This window comes from Punica granatum, chromosome 2 (genome assembly GCF_007655135.1).
Source record: "Punica granatum isolate Tunisia-2019 chromosome 2, ASM765513v2, whole genome shotgun sequence".
Classification (NCBI taxonomy): Eukaryota; Viridiplantae; Streptophyta; class Magnoliopsida; order Myrtales; family Lythraceae; genus Punica; species Punica granatum.
Genome location: NC_045128.1, coordinates 4,124,545 through 4,140,319, shown reverse-complemented (window position 1 = coordinate 4,140,319; position 15,775 = coordinate 4,124,545). Strand labels below are relative to the sequence as shown.

Below are 15,775 nucleotides of genomic sequence, written 5' to 3'. Positions count from 1 at the left end.
CTTGCGTGTTTTGTTTTGCATAATTTTATACGACGCAATAATTATCACGACAGATTATTTGCGGAGTACGGCGATGCGTGGACAGAATACGATGAATTTCGAAGTCCACCGCCAGAAGAAGGAATTAGAACTCAAGTGGATATGAGTAGTGACGAAATGAATGTTGTGCGAGACCGTATCGCTAATCGCTTATGGCGCGAAGAAAGAGGAGGGCGATGATAGACCCGCTCTTTTATTTGTATTTGAATGTAGTGAGCGAATTGTACTGTTTTGCTATTGAAAGTGTCAAATTTTTATTAAATGGTGTCTTGAAGGTAAATTGATGTTGGAAGGAAAATTGAAATTGGAAGCAAAAGGCAACATGGGGCCCACCATGAGTTGCAAAACACACAAAAATTTGTCTTCTAGTGTAAATGAGTTGAGTTGAGTTTTTTTAACTCATTTGCCAAACACAACCTTAGAATCTATAGCCCCATTAATCTCCTCACTCGGTCATCCATGATGAGATGTCTGATGTTGAGAAAGAACTCGGTCCCTTTTTTTGATTATAATAGTAACTCGTAAGCCTAATAACGAAATAAGGAAAGTACCAAAGTATCATTTGCAAGAGTCCAATCAATAATTTTTTGATTTCAAATTGATTATTGGACCCTTCACCTAGGGGGGTAATAAAATTTCCAAAAAAATCTAGGGAAAGAGATAAAGAACCAAAGGAAAAAACACGACAGATGGGGACAAGTAAGCTCCCTTCCTCCCCGGGACACCTACTTGAATTGATTCACCCTTTTCCACATTTATTTTTTATAACAAGATCTAGAGTTTGCATATGGTAATCGAGAGCCTTAAATTTGATATTTTGTAGAATTATTAGTGTTTTCTTATTAATTACTGAAATTTTTATTTCATTATATTAAAAATATTGATTTTGCTTATAATAATAAAAATAAATCATGATTAAAAAAGTTTTACTTCTTTACCAATCATCTACTCGGGCTAATTAGCTTTCCAAATGTCATGTGCACACCAAGAAAAACAGAGTGCTCACCTGCACAAGTCACCTCACTCAACTGGAATCCCCCCTCTATGCAAACTGGCCTGCCCTCCAATTGGCTCCTTCTCTTCCCTCTCCATTCACTTGTCTCTCTCTCTCTCTAATGTCAATCTGCTCCATTTCTCAGAACAGCTTTAATAACATTTCAGCAGACCCCATGCAAAATTCAGAAACCACATAACCAAGAAAAGCAGTGAAAAAAAAATCACATATATTGTGGTATAAGATTACGAGCGTGATAGACGGAATTAATCACGATCAGGGATTGGATTACTTGCAATGAATGGTATTGGTGCTACTAGACCATTACGATATCGTCGAAGTTTCGCGCATTACACGAAATGGACACGATTCAAAGTAAATTTCATGAGAAGAACATTGAACATGAAGAAGAAGAAGATTCAAGTTAAATTCTATATATTATTCAGGACGTGTGTGTGCCCACCATGTCATGCATTCCCATGGCTAAACACTTCCAAACTCAATGCAAACAAAATCTTCCAACTAAACACAGTTTAAAGATTCTCTCTCCCTCCCTCTCACCCTCTCTATCTGTGTCTCTGTCTGTTCTCTCTCTGTCTCGAGCCCCTACCCTTTTACCACCTACGCTCTCTCCTCCTCTTCCTCCTCCCCTGCCTTTACCCTGTGTCTGGAGCTCAGCTAACAAATATTAAATTAGCTTCCTCTGTCTGTGTCGTGGAAGATAAATGTCAGTCTGTAGAAAGAAAGCTATGAAAAGTTGAAACCCACCATTCTCCCTTCGCCTTCCCCCTCGCTTCCCCCCAAAAAAGGGAAAAAGAAAAAAAAAGCTCGAAACTTGAAGAAGAACCACAGAGAAATGAAGAGAAGCAGAGCATTGTGCAGCAGTCTTGCGGTTCCCTTTCCTTCGTCTTCATCAAGGAGCGTTCTTTCACCTGAGACCCGCTTTAATGGAGGAAAAGCGGAGGTGGGTTCGCCCTGAAACTCCTTAAAGATGCAGACTTTTTGCAGCCATTGCAGCACATTTTAAAGAGAAAAGGCTCCGACTTGAGAGATGGGTTGTGTCGCGACGAAGCTGGAGGAGGAGGGAGAGGCGGTGGCCATCTGTCGGGAGAGGAAGAAGCTGCTGAAGCAAGCGGTTGAGAGACGGTACGCTCTCGCGGAGGCCCACTTCAGGTACTGCCAGGCTCTGTACGCCGTCTCCGCTGCCATCAAGCTGTTCGTGGCCCGCCACTCCTCGCCTTCTTCGCCTTTCCTCATCACTTTCTCTCCCGCGACCCCGCCGCCGGAGAGCTGCGGGGACGCCACCGGCGGAGGTACGGCGAGCGCGATGCTGCTGCAGCAGAAGCCCTCCGAGTCAAAGTCGACTACCACCACCACCACCACGACCACTGAGGCCGTTGCTTGTGGGTCATCTTCTTGTGGGCCCTCGGCGTCGGAGTCTGAGGAGGACGAAGAGGAGGGAAGCGGATGTAGGGCTCTGCATGGCGAAGACCAAGCTTATGGGTAAATGCCAGAAAGACATTCTTGAAATCTTTAGCTTTTCGGTCTGAAGTAATGTTAGAAAGGCATCATTGTTTGAGATTTGGTTGGTTGATGTGTACTTTGTTTCGTTGGATTCGTAGAATCTTCGTTGGATTGTCATCCTCTTTATTGCATCAGAAGACAGTACTGCGCTTTAACAAATTGTTTGCAATCTGGTCCCTTTTTACCTACCCAAAAAGGGGGAAAAAATGTTTGCAATCTCTTGCTTGTGTAATCTTCGGGCTGATATCCGTCTCCAGCTCATGTTCATTGATTGTGGCTTTGTGATGGCAGATACTATTATATGCAGATGCCCCCACCGATGCCGTCGCCACCGAGGGACTACGGTTGGGACTTCTTCAACTTGTTCGACACGATGAGGCCGGAGGTCCTCGCTGGGTACACCAATAAGAGCCACCACCATCACTCCTATGACGATCATATTAGAACTGTGAGGAAACAGGAAGGGATCCCAGAGCTCGAGGAAGAGGATGGAGAAGAGAAGAAGGAAGTGATTGTCGAGGAGCATAATGCTGTCAATGGTAATGGAGATTGTGGAGAAGAGGCTGATGACAGGAAGGACAGTGGTGGGGCTCAAGTTGTGAAGGCTGATGTGGCTCAGGGGGAAGACGAGAAGAGGGAGTTGACCGTGGTTGATCCGCCCGAGAAGGGACGAGACAGGGAGCTGCTGGATGCACTAAGAGACATCGAGGGGCACTTTGTTCGGGCATATGATTCTGGGAAGGATGTTTCGAGGATGTTGGAGGCAAATAGAGTTCACCTCCAATCAGGTCTGGAGGAAATCAAAGGTCAGTCCCAAGGATTTTGTTACTATTCCGTGCTCTTTTGCTGCGTTTTGCGAGGAAATGGGTGCAATGCCTGGCATTGCCGGAATTGCGATTCCCACTCTTCCCACAATTTTAACTCTAGATCAACTTTAAACATACAGGAGCTCAACATTATCTTTGTAAAGGAGCTAATGTCTGAAGCTTTTCATACTACCTCTTAAAATATTGAGGGCCGTTTTTGACATGTTTGGATGGTTTAATTGGATGCCTGTCTTTCTGTATTATTTTGTATTCCATGTATTGCACTTTCTTCAAAAGAGCTTACGCAATGGTTGTGCTAGTTATCCATGCTGTGCACTTGTGCTAAAGCAGCACTCCTCGGTTCATCTTCTTGTGTAGAAAACTCGACGAAACTCATCCAAGCTATTACCTGGCACCGGTCAACCTCATTCAAGCCCGTCTCCTGTAAAAGTCTGGTGGCATCATCAAGTTTGAAAGGTTCTTCAGCATGGACTGAGTTTAAAAATGACTTGTTCGAAGACTATGGTGGGATGGTCTCTGGGAGCCATTCCCTAACTTTGGAAAGACTTTATGCTTGGGAGAAGAAGCTGTATGAAGAAGTCAAGGTAAATTAGTAGGCTTTTATATTAAAAAAATACATATATTATGTTTGCGAAACTTGACTTGTACGGCAAATTAAAATGTTGGATGATGCATCTGGGACCAACTGAAATTGTTAAATGCTCTTCATGGGTAATGTGGCGTTGAGAGCCGATGATTGTCAAGAAATTAGACAACCTTTGAAACAACATATTTTGCGTGGTGTGGTTGGAGGAGATAATTGAAAGCACATGATAATTTCTCGTGGCCAACAGTGCATTGGCTTCCATTACTTGTGATGATGATCGGTTCCTTTAATTACATGATTCATCTGATTTACCAACAGTGCATTGGTTTCCATTACTCATGATGATGATCAGTTTTTTTAATTACATGACTAATATGATTTTTGTCTGACATGTATATGATCTCAGGCTGGGGACGGAATTAGGAAACTGTATGAGAGGAAGTGCGCGCAAATGAGAAATCAAGATGTGCGAGGTCACAACATATTCAGAACCGACAAGACTAGAGCTGCAGTAAAAGACTTGTATGCAAGGATCTTGGTTGCCATTCGGAGTGCTGAGTCCATTTCTGGGAGAATTGAGAAGCTGCGGGACGAGGAGCTGCAACCTCAGATAATTGAGCTCTTGAAAGGGTAAGAAGACGGACACTAAAACTAATCACCCAAAGCAAAGATTCGAGTAGGATTGAAAATTTACGGAAAAGTTATCTTATAAAGAAAAGGAATATTGACCAAATCTTCTACTCAGTCTTTTTAGTTTGAAAAACTGGTAGCAAATGTAGTATACCAGTCATTTGTAAATTTATCTCCACGGTGTCTCCTAATTCTTGTTTACTTTCACTTTGTGTTTCATCACATGACAGCCTTACACAGACTTGGAAGATCATGCTCGAGTCACATGAAACCCAGAACAAGATCCTGTTTGAGGTTGGGACATTCTCTTGCCCAGCTTATGGAAAGTTCATGAATGACTCTCATAGGCTGGCAACTCTACAGCTCGAGGCTGAGTTCCAGAACTGGCGGACCCGCCTCACTGAGTATGTGTCAGCCCAGAAAGGCTATGTTCACGCCCTTCATGGTTGGCTCACAAAGTTCTTAGCCCCCGAGGTCGAGCTCTACTCCCGTGGAAGGGGCTGCCCTGCTCCGTGGCCTGGCCAGTTCCGTGCAAACGGACCCCAGTTGTTACCAATATGCTATGAGTGGCTGAGCTCCCTGGACAAGCTGCCTGACAATTCAGCGGTGTTTGCCCTGAAGAGCTTTGCGAGGGATGTGAGGGCGATGTGGGCCCGGCAGGGAGAAGAGCAACAGCAGAAGAGGAGAGTCGACGGGCTAGTAAAGGAGCTCGATAAGCAGGCCCTTTCAGTTAAGAAGACGGAGACCCGGTACCTGGAGTACAAGCCAGTGGAGGAGACTCCCGCGCTGGATGGCGATGACTCCCACAACAGCGAGTACGTAAGAGACAAGTGGGACCCGCTTGAGGCACTTAAGAGGAAGCTGGAGGCTGAGAGGGAGAAGCACCACCAGTGCGTGCAGGAGACGCAGAGGATCATGCTATGCGGGTTCCAGACCGGGTTCAGCTCAGTCTTTGAGGCCATGACTGAATTCTCCAAGGCTGCGCAGAATATGTACAATGAGCTCGCAAAGTATGAGGAGAGCACGGACAAGGCGGTGAACTACTCGTGCACGGGAGGATCTGCCAACATCGGAGACGGGGCGAAGAGATGACAATTGGAAAGCTCGGATCTTTATATACGGGCTGTGGGTGATCAACATAGGTTAGTTCTGTAAATTGTATGTAATTGGGTGGGTCGAGGAAAAGTCGAAGCAACTTGCTGAGACGAATTTGTACCTTTCCTTTAGCGTTGTTCTGGTTCCATGTGGGATTCTTTTCGCAATCTTACAGTGGCTATCGGTGAATTGTTTATTAATCAAATAGATTTCTTGTTTTGTTTTCAGCCTTTCCATTGATTTTAGATGGCAACTTGGAAGGAAGCACTAAATTATCCGATCTAGCATCCGGACAGTTCAGGGCCGTAAGATTAGTACTTTAGGGTGAGTGTCATGTTAATTCATTCGTCCTGGTTGGCCCCGAACGGTCCAACAGCCCGATCGAAAAATTTTCCCACCAAAAAAAAAAAATTGGGAAAACCATTGTACAAAAGTAATTTCGTCCCTGCTTTGGTTTTTTCCTTCTTCCATCTTCCAGAAAAGGAGAGGGGAAAAGAATATTTATTTCCCGCTAACGCGGGTTTGCTACAGTTATTCTGTTAACTGCCGGTAAAGACATTGAGACTGAGAATCAGGAGAGCTACCGAAAGCAGATAAGGAAACAATGTTAGCTGCCCCGTGGAGGGTGATGAGGGCCGGGCCTGCCTTCTTTGGCAGCAGTGGAAATGGCGGGAATGGCCGACGGCGCAGAGCAGAGGCTCTCCAGGTCTGCTCCAACGGAGGAACTGCAGACGGGGAGCAGAAGGTGGTGGAGAAGAAGAAGAAGAAGGGCGTTGTGGTGGGCTCCGGTTGGGCTGGGCTGGGTGCTGCTTACCATCTCTGCAAGCAGGTCTAACCTCTTTCTGCCTCCCTGAGATTTCGGTTTAAGTACCGTTTTTGATATGAATGAGGTTCTGGGTCCTGTTATAGGGATTTGATGTCACAGTTCTGGAAGACAGCAATGATTTTGGTAGCTCAGATGATGTCGGGATTCAAGGTGATATCGACGAACATTTGGTGACCCTTTCTAAGTTTAGATATCAGCATAAAAGATGTAGAAAAGGGAAAGACAGAAAATAATAGATGATTTTCAAACTTGCAGGATTTTGGTACCCCTACAAGAATATATTTAGCCTTGTCGATGGGCTCGGACTCGAGCCCTTCACGGGCTGGATGAAATCGGCTCAGTACTAGAGAGGAGGACTTGAGGTAACTGAACTTTCCTTTCTGAGAAAGGCGTTAATTCGGTCTAAATGGACAGGATGCCTGCAAGAATTTCTTGGTTTCGGTTGGAATAGTTGGTCTTGGCAGCTCATTCCGATTATCAGTGCAGGTTGAATTCCCGATATTCCAAGATCTGCCTCAATTGCCGTCTCCTTTAGGAACCTCTGGTTCATACTCAAGTATGTCTTTCCAAACTGAACTGTCACCAAAATCTTCCCGTGTGCATTGTTACTTATCAACCGATTATTCACCATCTTTCGTTACCTACAGTTTCTTCGACTGGGGTTGGCAGACAGACTGTCATCACTTCCTCTTTTGGCTCCAGGCATTTTACACCAGCACTCAGTCACATTCTTCACCATTTTTCTTTTAATGCGGTTGGATATTGTAATTTTATCTTGCATGTGAATTCTGTTTGCAGCGATCGACTTTGACAATACAGACAATGCTTGGAGAAAGTACGATCCAAGTAAAATTTCCTGGTCACAATACCCAATTCTTTACGAGATAATATCATCTCTTGATATATATATATATATATATATATGATCAAAGATGAATTGCTCCTTTTGCTGATCTCAAAATTTCAATCCACAGTTACTGCAAGGGAGCTCTTCAGGCAGTCTGGTTGCTCAGAGAGGCTTTACGAGAATGTCTTCGCCCCGTTGCTTCAAGTGGGCCTCTTTGCACCGCCTGAACAATGCAGTAGTGCTGCTGCTTTAGCAATGTTGTACTACCTCGTCCTCGCTCACCAGGTTTTCTAGTCTGAACTATTAGAAACCTATTTCTCAAATTGGCAAAATAGTCATAGCAACAATTTCTCACTTCATGAGAAAATCGGCTTACCAAGATTGTTATTTCCAAATCTGTGGCTCATCCTCGCTCACCAGGTTTTCTAGTCTGAACTATTAGAAATCTATTTCTCAAATTGGCAAAATAGTCATAGCAACAATTTCTCACTTCATGAGAAAATCGGGTTACCGAGATTGTTATTTCCAACTTTGATGCGCGATCACTTTGTCTGAATCACTAACTTGCCTTTCTGTGGGCTGACACAGAAAGACGTTGATGTGAAGTGGTGTCGGGGAACACGTAGAGCAAAGATTTTCCAGCCATGGATTAACTCCATGAGGACTGACTGCTGTGAGTTTCTTAGTAATAAGAGAGTGACTGATTTCTAAGCTGATGACGAGACTGGTTGCATCTCTGCTGTAGTATGTGGCCAAGAGACATATGATGCTGATGCAGTTATCATAGCCGTTCGAATATCCACGCTTCAGGACATAATTAAAAGAAGGTATGTTCCATTTCTCTCGTATCAATGCAAGATTTTTCTACATTCAGCTATAACCAACAATCCACGCGAATAAATTGTCTCACAAGTATAAGCCAGGATAGACACATACAAAAAGACTTGGGAGTATCATAAAAGAGAAACATGAAGGATTAATCACCGTTGTCTGTCGAGGGAACAGACTGAATCATGAACTATTCAGTTGCACTTAAGATTGCAACTTCTTATCTTCGGAAGAGTCCCTTTACTTCTTGTTCTGTTTTAACTGGGCGGTTGAGTAGTCTCCCTATTGTGCAGCATTACACACGGGGGACGAGTTTCTGAAGGTCCTGAACTTGGCGGGTGTCGATGTGCTCTCTGTTGAGCTTGAGCTTGATAAAAAGGTACCTAAGCGGAATTTAGATATCCTCGATGTAGAAATAGGAAATTACATTCTCTTCCTCGTATCTGATTCGATTTGTAGCGAAAATGCTTCCTACGTATATCTTGCCCTAGTTTGTGGTTCCTCTAAGGCATTCATGACGCTGATCATTCCCGTGTGACATTTCATGGATTATAAAGATAAACATAGCGAATGCAAGTAATGCTTGTGCTGGATTTGATGATTGCTTTGGGTGGACTTTCTTCGACTTGAATGCACTTCATGATGAGCATAAAGATGATCATGCGCAAGTCATAGAAACCGATTTTGTAAGTCATCCATATGTAGGTTTCAACTTGATTGTAGGTATTTCTCTTGTAATATTTGAGGATATATTATCACCCGGTTTCTGCTCATTGCGGAATCAGTTGCTCCCACTCGTGGACGAGCTTCTAGTTGGAAAAATAACCTCCTACCTCTCGAAGTTCATTGCCGGCTTAGAGAATGCTACAGTAGTTGATCGGAAAATTAGAAGGTTCCCGAGATCCTTAACTCACTTCCTTCTGGGTATAGCTTCCGAAACTGCTTCCATTTTGGGTCCATTTTGGAATTGTTGCATCGGGTACGGTCCAATATGACTGATGTTGTAATTTTCTTGTGACATGAAAGGTTCGTATAAGTACATGATGCGGGGTGCGACTTCTTTCCCGAACCTCTTCATAGCTGGAGACTGGATCATATCCCGGCATGGTTCGTGGTCACAGGTTAGATCAGATACTCATTTCATTCTCATCTTTCCTACCTCAATTTTCAACCATAGACTTCAAAAGATTCGCTCGGCTATAGGAGAAAGCTTATGTGACCGGACTCGAAGCAGAAAATCTCGTGATCGACTATCTCGGGGATGGGGAATTCGCTAGAATTGTTCCCGTTGAGGAAGATGAACCGCACATTCAGGCACTCAGAAGCCTCAACAGAAGCCTTGATCAGTTCAGAGCTCAATTGCCATTTTCCGATTTCTTTGTCCAGTGAATTTATTTCAAGTTAATTACACAAAATATAATTCGTTATCGGCCCGGAACAAGGGGGAAAAACAGTCCAAAAGTTAACATGTGATATAGCGCAAATACGTATATATGATTCTGCAACTTTACGAACAATACGTGAAAAATAGGTAAAAGTGACATCTATCGAGATACCTTTCGCTCGGGTTTTAAACAATAATCCAAACGAAAAAATGTTCCCCCCCCTGTTGCCATCAGTTTTCTTTTTCTTATTCCAATTTCAATTCCGATTCCAAAGTCGAACCAAGTCAATTGGATGCGAGAACATTTGAAATGAATGGAACACGTAAAACTGAATTGGGCTTGATTTATCACTTTAAATTTACGATAATATTATAGTATTGTATAAATACGAACAATATATATATATAAAGTTTCTTTTGGGAGTACGATGGCGGTTGAATAATATTTTTTTTATTGAATTTTTTTAGAGAAGTTCATTTGACCAAAATCAAAAGGTCAAATGCATGAATCTTCTCATTAAGGATAGAATTCTTCGAGTAGACTGTAGGACGATTAACCACGAGCTAAGGGTTTTCAAAAGTTACAAATAGATGTTCAAAATAATACATTATCATAATTTTTGTTCAAAATATTTTGTACATATTAACCTCACTGGATTGATATATTCGGTGGGTAGGCCAATGTTGCATCTTAACGATTCCTCGGATATGTGTGGGAGAGTCATAAACATTGCAAAGCACACGATCGGGCCCATCTTGCTTTCATTTCCCCCCGTATTTATCGAAGGAATTGAAGATGAAGATAAGTCATATCCTTCCCTATGACGGGACCTCACGATTGTTAAGATGAACTTTGAGCAAACCATTGTCTTTCTTGAAGTGGGAGTTAAGGAGGACAGGGCTTCGCTACACCAATGCAGCTTTGTACATCAATAACCAGATCACAAAACTACAAACAATAACTAACCACGACATACATTATATTTTTTTTTCCCTATTCTTCCTGTCCTTTCATGTTAAGAGAAAAAGAAAGTGGAAGAGAGATGGAAAGAGAAACAACATCAATATTAATTTGCCCCAGAATCACGTAGAAACTGAAAAGATGATTTCTTAATTAAGACAGACATGATATTAGTCTCTTCCCTTCCCTTCCCTAACGTAGAGTTTCGTTCATGCAAACTAAACGCCTTCTACCACTAATAACACCATGATCAAAAGCCCCTCTCCATAACCAGTACTTGAAAACCACCTTTTAAGTACTACTGCAAATTACAACCCTCAGTTAACCGCTAGTCCCGGCCTCCGGAGCAGCACCACGAGTCGTGCTGCTGCAAGGCGATGCTTCCCTATCCCTGACCCTTGAACTTTTTCCTGTATCGGGTTTGAGCCGCATGATGATCCACCTGGGGTTTCTCTCTCGGAGCAGCACACGACATGGGCTGCTGCAAGATGATGCTTCCCAGAGCCTTGCGTTTCCCGTATCGGGTTCGAGATGCATGGTGATCCACCTGCGGTTTCTCTCTCGGAGCAGCACATGAGATGGGCTGCTGAGAGATGATGCTTCCCTAAGCCTTGCGTTTCCCATACCGGGTTCGAGCCGCATGATGATCTACCTGCGGTTTCTCTTCCAAGGCAGCACAGGGGGTGCTGCAAGATGATGACCCCGTGACAGTTGGATTTCCCGTTTCGGGTCTGAGCCGCATGATGCCCACTTTCGATTTTTCTCTTTTGCATCGGAGGTGAACCAGAGCTTGATACACGTCGACTTTGCCACTAAGATCCTTCGCCTCGAAGGTGATGTAGTAATTTATTGGACCACAAATCTGCCCGTTTGCCTTCAATATTTTCACAAATTTGATTTCTTTACCCTGCATGAATTGTTAATGAAAAAGGTTGGACGAAAGCTCCTTGGAGAAGAAAAAATGCAACAGGACACCTACATCTAGGATCCAAAACCAGCAGTTGAATTGTCGTGAGTTGATACACCACAAGAAAGTGTAGAAGATAGCCTTTGGTTTGCGCACATACAAACACGTGACAGTGGGAAATTTTTCGCCCAGATGTTATGATGAATGTCTCAAGGGGAGAGGGGGGGAAGCAGACCTCCTCCTGTTTATAATGCTCGATCGCCAGCTGACAGCAAAACCTCAAATCCTTCATGAGGCCTCTCGTGTTTTTAATCGGTACTATCTGACCAAGATCCACCGCTGGTGCAAAGTCAGGGACCTCGAATCCCTGAAAACAATGAATGGAATGGGGAATTAGCTAAAAATGCGGAGGAGCTAGCATAGCTAGGCAGCCAGTTAAACCAAACACATGCAACATACACAACCCCACGACAAGAATGAATCAAGTCAGTCGCACACGTATCAGTAACAAAGCTTAATGCCCGAACGAGAAGCATAACAGAGAGGAGGGAGGAGGAAGGAACTATCTGACCCCGCTTTCCCGAACCATCTTGCAGTACGTCTCTCTTTGTTCAGGGCTCATCATGATGTCGTCTTCTTCTTGGTCCGAGGACGCATAATATCGCGGAGTGGTAGCCGGAGCCATTGGTTGGGATGACTAGGAGATAAGATGAAAACCAGTAAGAAACCATGCGTACAGTAATAATATATATCAAAGAGAAGAGACGCAGAGCAAACTCAGGTATACATATACATCCTAAAAATATAATGGCATGGTGAAAACCGACAACCAATCTCACAGTCACGACTCTCCTCTCCTCACGAGAAGGATATATGAAACCAAACCGCTATCACATGTCATCTCATCTCATCCTTTACTTTATAATAACGTATTCGGTTCATGACTGACTAGCGAGTGAGTGGGTGAAATGACATCATATCGCCAAAACTAAACAAGCCAAGCAATCATCAATAATGCAAAGTCAAACTACACGGAGGATTAATCAATAAGAAGAGCTTTTCCCTTCATTTAAATGTAAACAAACTGATGATGCATGCACCACCTTATTTAACTGATGAATGTGAATTCAGCTGATCAATGAATAAAACCAACCACCCGACCGCAAACGAATTGACCATCAGTTTACAACCCAAGCGACAACTACACCGACCAGAAACACACAAAACGAAACGAAACGGGGACGGACACATAATTGTCCGATATGGTGGAAGAAAAATCACGATGTCAGTCAATCAGATGAATCGGGGACTAATCTGAGAACCGAATGGAATTGGATCACACAATAAAGGAAAAGCAAGAACAAGACAGGAACACGAAGAAGATGAGAGAGAGGTGCTGGCGATACAAACCCTAAAAGCGGAGAGCACGGAAGTAAGGGATTGCAGCGCAGGGGAGGGAAAATGCATGGCGTATATCTCTATATATATATATATATAAATATGTATGCGTTACATGTTAATAGGATGTAACATGTTATTCCAATTTCAATTCCGATTCCAAAGTCGAACCAAGTTAATAGGAAGCGAGAACATTTGAAATGAATGGAACACGTAGAACTCAATTGGGCTTGATAAAGAGCAGATGTACTATGCAATGGGCCCCCCATGTGGGTCCACTAGACCGGCCCATTAGCCCAATGAACCTTGGGCCCGTTTTCAGCTGTATGTCACTTGAAAAGCTGAGCATTGTTAGCGAAAGGCATTCATTCTTCCACTTTGGCGATCGAATCTGGCAATCTGCAACCAAATTCTTTCCTGCAAAGTTCAGAGGAGATGGGACAATTCAGGTGCCGATTTCTACGAACAGCTCTCGTTCTCGTTGACTCGCGAAAACTCAGAGAATAATTCTCTTATGGTTGGGTAACTCAGAATCCTAAAACTCCCAAATCTTACGCTCCGGTGAACTGTTTGCTTATATTATCTAGTTTATCATTTGGACTGTTTGAACCATGACAAAGTGCACGAATGTAAAGCGATTTTCGAAAAATTTTGTTCATATCATTGCAAAGGATTGCATGATCATATATGAGATGGCAAAGGCAGTGCTTTGATCATTGGCCAATTGAAAGTAAATGCAAAGTGAAAGTACTTTTGTTTTGTTCTGTGGTCTACAATGATTTCAATTTCAATACTCTGTCTTGTAAGATCAATCCAAACACTTTCTTTTTCATCCATTTTTCCCTTTTTCTAAGCAAAACATTCTACTCATTTATATATATATATATATATATATAGAATATACTAGGATTGACAATGCATAAATTCCAAGAAAAATTGAAGCACAATTGTCTCTTTATATGAACTAGATGAATGGTTAGTACATATGTACGGGCTAGAGTTATCGCATATATGTATTAAGAAAGTCAAATGGTATAGTTAGCATAAAATTTAATCGTGATGAATCTTTGTTTATGAGGAAGTTAATTTCCATCTTCTTTTTCAGTTGTGATAATTTTTTAATTAAAGTTTATTTTTATGCTATGCATAACATATATATCTATATATAAAATGTAAAAGCTTTTTCGAATTCTATAGCTAATAATATTTGGAGTTTCACGTGTAATGTAGCACAATAATTGCACGTCATTTGTTGTACAATGATTGATAGGAATTTTAAAAGTCACTCAATCATAAGCTCTTATATATTATATGGTGAGTTGCTTTAACTTTTATAATATATATAGATAAATACGAAATTTGTTTAATGTGATTTCATTTCTTGCAAGTACAACTACATGTTTTTTATATGTAATAAATATGTACTTTTTTATTTTGAGACATTCAAGCAGAGTAGGATTTTTTTTTTGGTGAAATTTTAAAATTAATTATCCCAACAGACAACAACAAAAAAAAAAAGAAGAAAAAGGAAAATTACAGGGAGAATGTTGTTTTCGCTGCTTTTTCTGGGACGGACACCAACAACAACAACAACAAGATCTCAGATCATGATTTTGGGTGGGGCCAGGGGGATGATGGAATGATTATCATTTATGCTTTCTTCGTGGGGTCTCACCCTATCTCTAAACTGGATTTCCTACTTTCAAGTAAGCGTTACATCAAATAAAAAATAAATTTCAAAGGAAAGGAAAAATGTCCATTCCATCCGTATCTCTAATTTTAGTGTATCTGATCCGAGCCTATATTCATATTATATTAATTAAAATATATAACTACTATTATATATAATTAATATATATTCTTAATAATTTAAATTAATTAAACTAATTAAATTTACAAAAAATGCAAAAGAAACAAAATAAATTATTACAAAAAATAAATTAAATATCTCCGAAGGCCGCTGCATCCAATTTTTTTTTTTAAAAAATTAAAAGTGGAAGGCAGGGATCCCACGGGGAGGCGGGGCCAGGGTCCCACTGGAGGCAGCCTTATGATCCTCCTCCAGTCCACGGTAAGAAAAGTGCACTGCACCGCACCGAGACCAGACAGCCCCCTCCCTCTCCCCTCGTGCTCATTGGTGAACAGCCCATCTCTCCATCAACTATACTATATGCTCTCTCTCCATATATAAATTAATTAATTATTCTTCCAAAATAAAAATTACTCCTTTTTTTACCCTTAAAGAATAGGAATTCATGAAAAAAATTAGGAAAAATAACATCATACCTCCCAATTTTTACATATTATCTTAATTTTATTCCAATATCGATTTTTTTGAGATATCATAACGTTAATAGTTTGGTTTCAAATCTATCCCGTCATAAAAATTCCGTTCATTTTTTAAAGAAACATTGATGTGACTCGTTAATTGCTTAACGGAACTGACGTGAAGAGTGCGTATATCCGGATATAAGGAAAAAATTACACAATATATCATAAACTTTTTGTTGCTTCTTAGTTTTATCCAAACCTTTTAATGTTTTCTCAATTTTATCTCAATATTTCGATAATTTCTCAATTTTATTCTAATATTTTACTATTTTCTTAATATTATCCCAATAAGTTTGGATAAATTTGAGAAATTATGAAAAGATTAGGAAAAAATTGAGAAAAAAAGGGATAAAATTAAGAAAATAATAAAAAGTTATGATACATGATATAATTTTTTACAAGAATTTACTTTTTTTTATAGGCATAATTTATTCTTGTTGGATTAAGAGATGTTTGTATAATAATTCAATTATGAAAGCATTTCTCTAAATTATGAGTCGAAATATGAGATTTTTATATTCGGTAAAAATCTTGTATATTATTATTATTATAGTGAAAGTCTAATATTGCAACTATCTCTTCATTTATAAGGTGTTAA

At 41.2% G+C, this 15,775-nt stretch overlaps 2 protein-coding genes and 1 pseudogene across 3 annotated transcripts; 2 read left to right on the top strand and 1 right to left on the bottom strand.

The window, feature by feature from the left end:
- Nucleotides 1-1,575: 1,575 nt before the first annotated feature.
- LOC116198117 (protein ALTERED PHOSPHATE STARVATION RESPONSE 1-like) lies at nucleotides 1,576-5,922 on the top strand. Its single transcript, XM_031528461.1, has 5 exons — nucleotides 1,576-2,536; nucleotides 2,849-3,363; nucleotides 3,742-3,968; nucleotides 4,377-4,600; nucleotides 4,831-5,922. The coding sequence occupies exons 1-5, from the start codon at nucleotides 2,085-2,087 to the stop codon at nucleotides 5,690-5,692; spliced, it is 2,280 nt and encodes a 759-aa protein (XP_031384321.1). The 5' UTR covers nucleotides 1,576-2,084; the 3' UTR covers nucleotides 5,693-5,922.
- A 155-nt stretch (nucleotides 5,923-6,077) lies between these two features.
- Nucleotides 6,078-9,763, top strand: LOC116198118 (annotated as a pseudogene).
- Nucleotides 9,764-10,626: 863 nt separating this feature from the next.
- LOC116194221 lies at nucleotides 10,627-12,996 on the bottom strand. Of its 2 annotated transcripts, none has more exons than XM_031522979.1 (4): nucleotides 12,859-12,996; nucleotides 12,020-12,145; nucleotides 11,609-11,815; nucleotides 10,627-11,448 (listed from the first exon to the last, which is right to left on the bottom strand). In XM_031522979.1, the coding sequence occupies exons 1-4, from the start codon at nucleotides 12,913-12,915 to the stop codon at nucleotides 11,146-11,148; spliced, it is 693 nt and encodes a 230-aa protein (XP_031378839.1). In that variant the 5' UTR covers nucleotides 12,916-12,996; the 3' UTR covers nucleotides 10,627-11,145. The 2 variants fall into 2 exon arrangements, with proteins under 2 accessions (XP_031378839.1, XP_031378840.1); XM_031522980.1 differs by having other exon boundaries at nucleotides 11,684-11,815.
- Nucleotides 12,997-15,775: the final 2,779 nt, after the last annotated feature.

Excerpts from the sequence above, each read along its gene's own strand:
- LOC116194221 (XM_031522979.1), bottom strand. The coding sequence starts at position 12,915 with ATGCATTTTCCCTCCCCTGCGCTGCAATCCCTTACTTCCGTGCTCTCC. Across the intron at positions 12,146-12,858 it reads CCGTGCTCTCCGCTTTTAGG|TCATCCCAACCAATGGCTCC; the intron begins GTTTGTATCGCC and ends CTTATCTCCTAG. Across the intron at positions 11,816-12,019 it reads AGATGGTTCGGGAAAGCGGG|GGATTCGAGGTCCCTGACTT; the intron begins GTCAGATAGTTC and ends CATTGTTTTCAG.
- LOC116198117 (XM_031528461.1), top strand. The coding sequence starts at position 2,085 with ATGGGTTGTGTCGCGACGAAGCTGGAGGAGGAGGGAGAGGCGGTGGCC. Across the intron at positions 3,969-4,376 it reads AGCTGTATGAAGAAGTCAAG|GCTGGGGACGGAATTAGGAA; the intron begins GTAAATTAGTAG and ends ATATGATCTCAG. Across the intron at positions 4,601-4,830 it reads ATAATTGAGCTCTTGAAAGG|CCTTACACAGACTTGGAAGA; the intron begins GTAAGAAGACGG and ends ATCACATGACAG.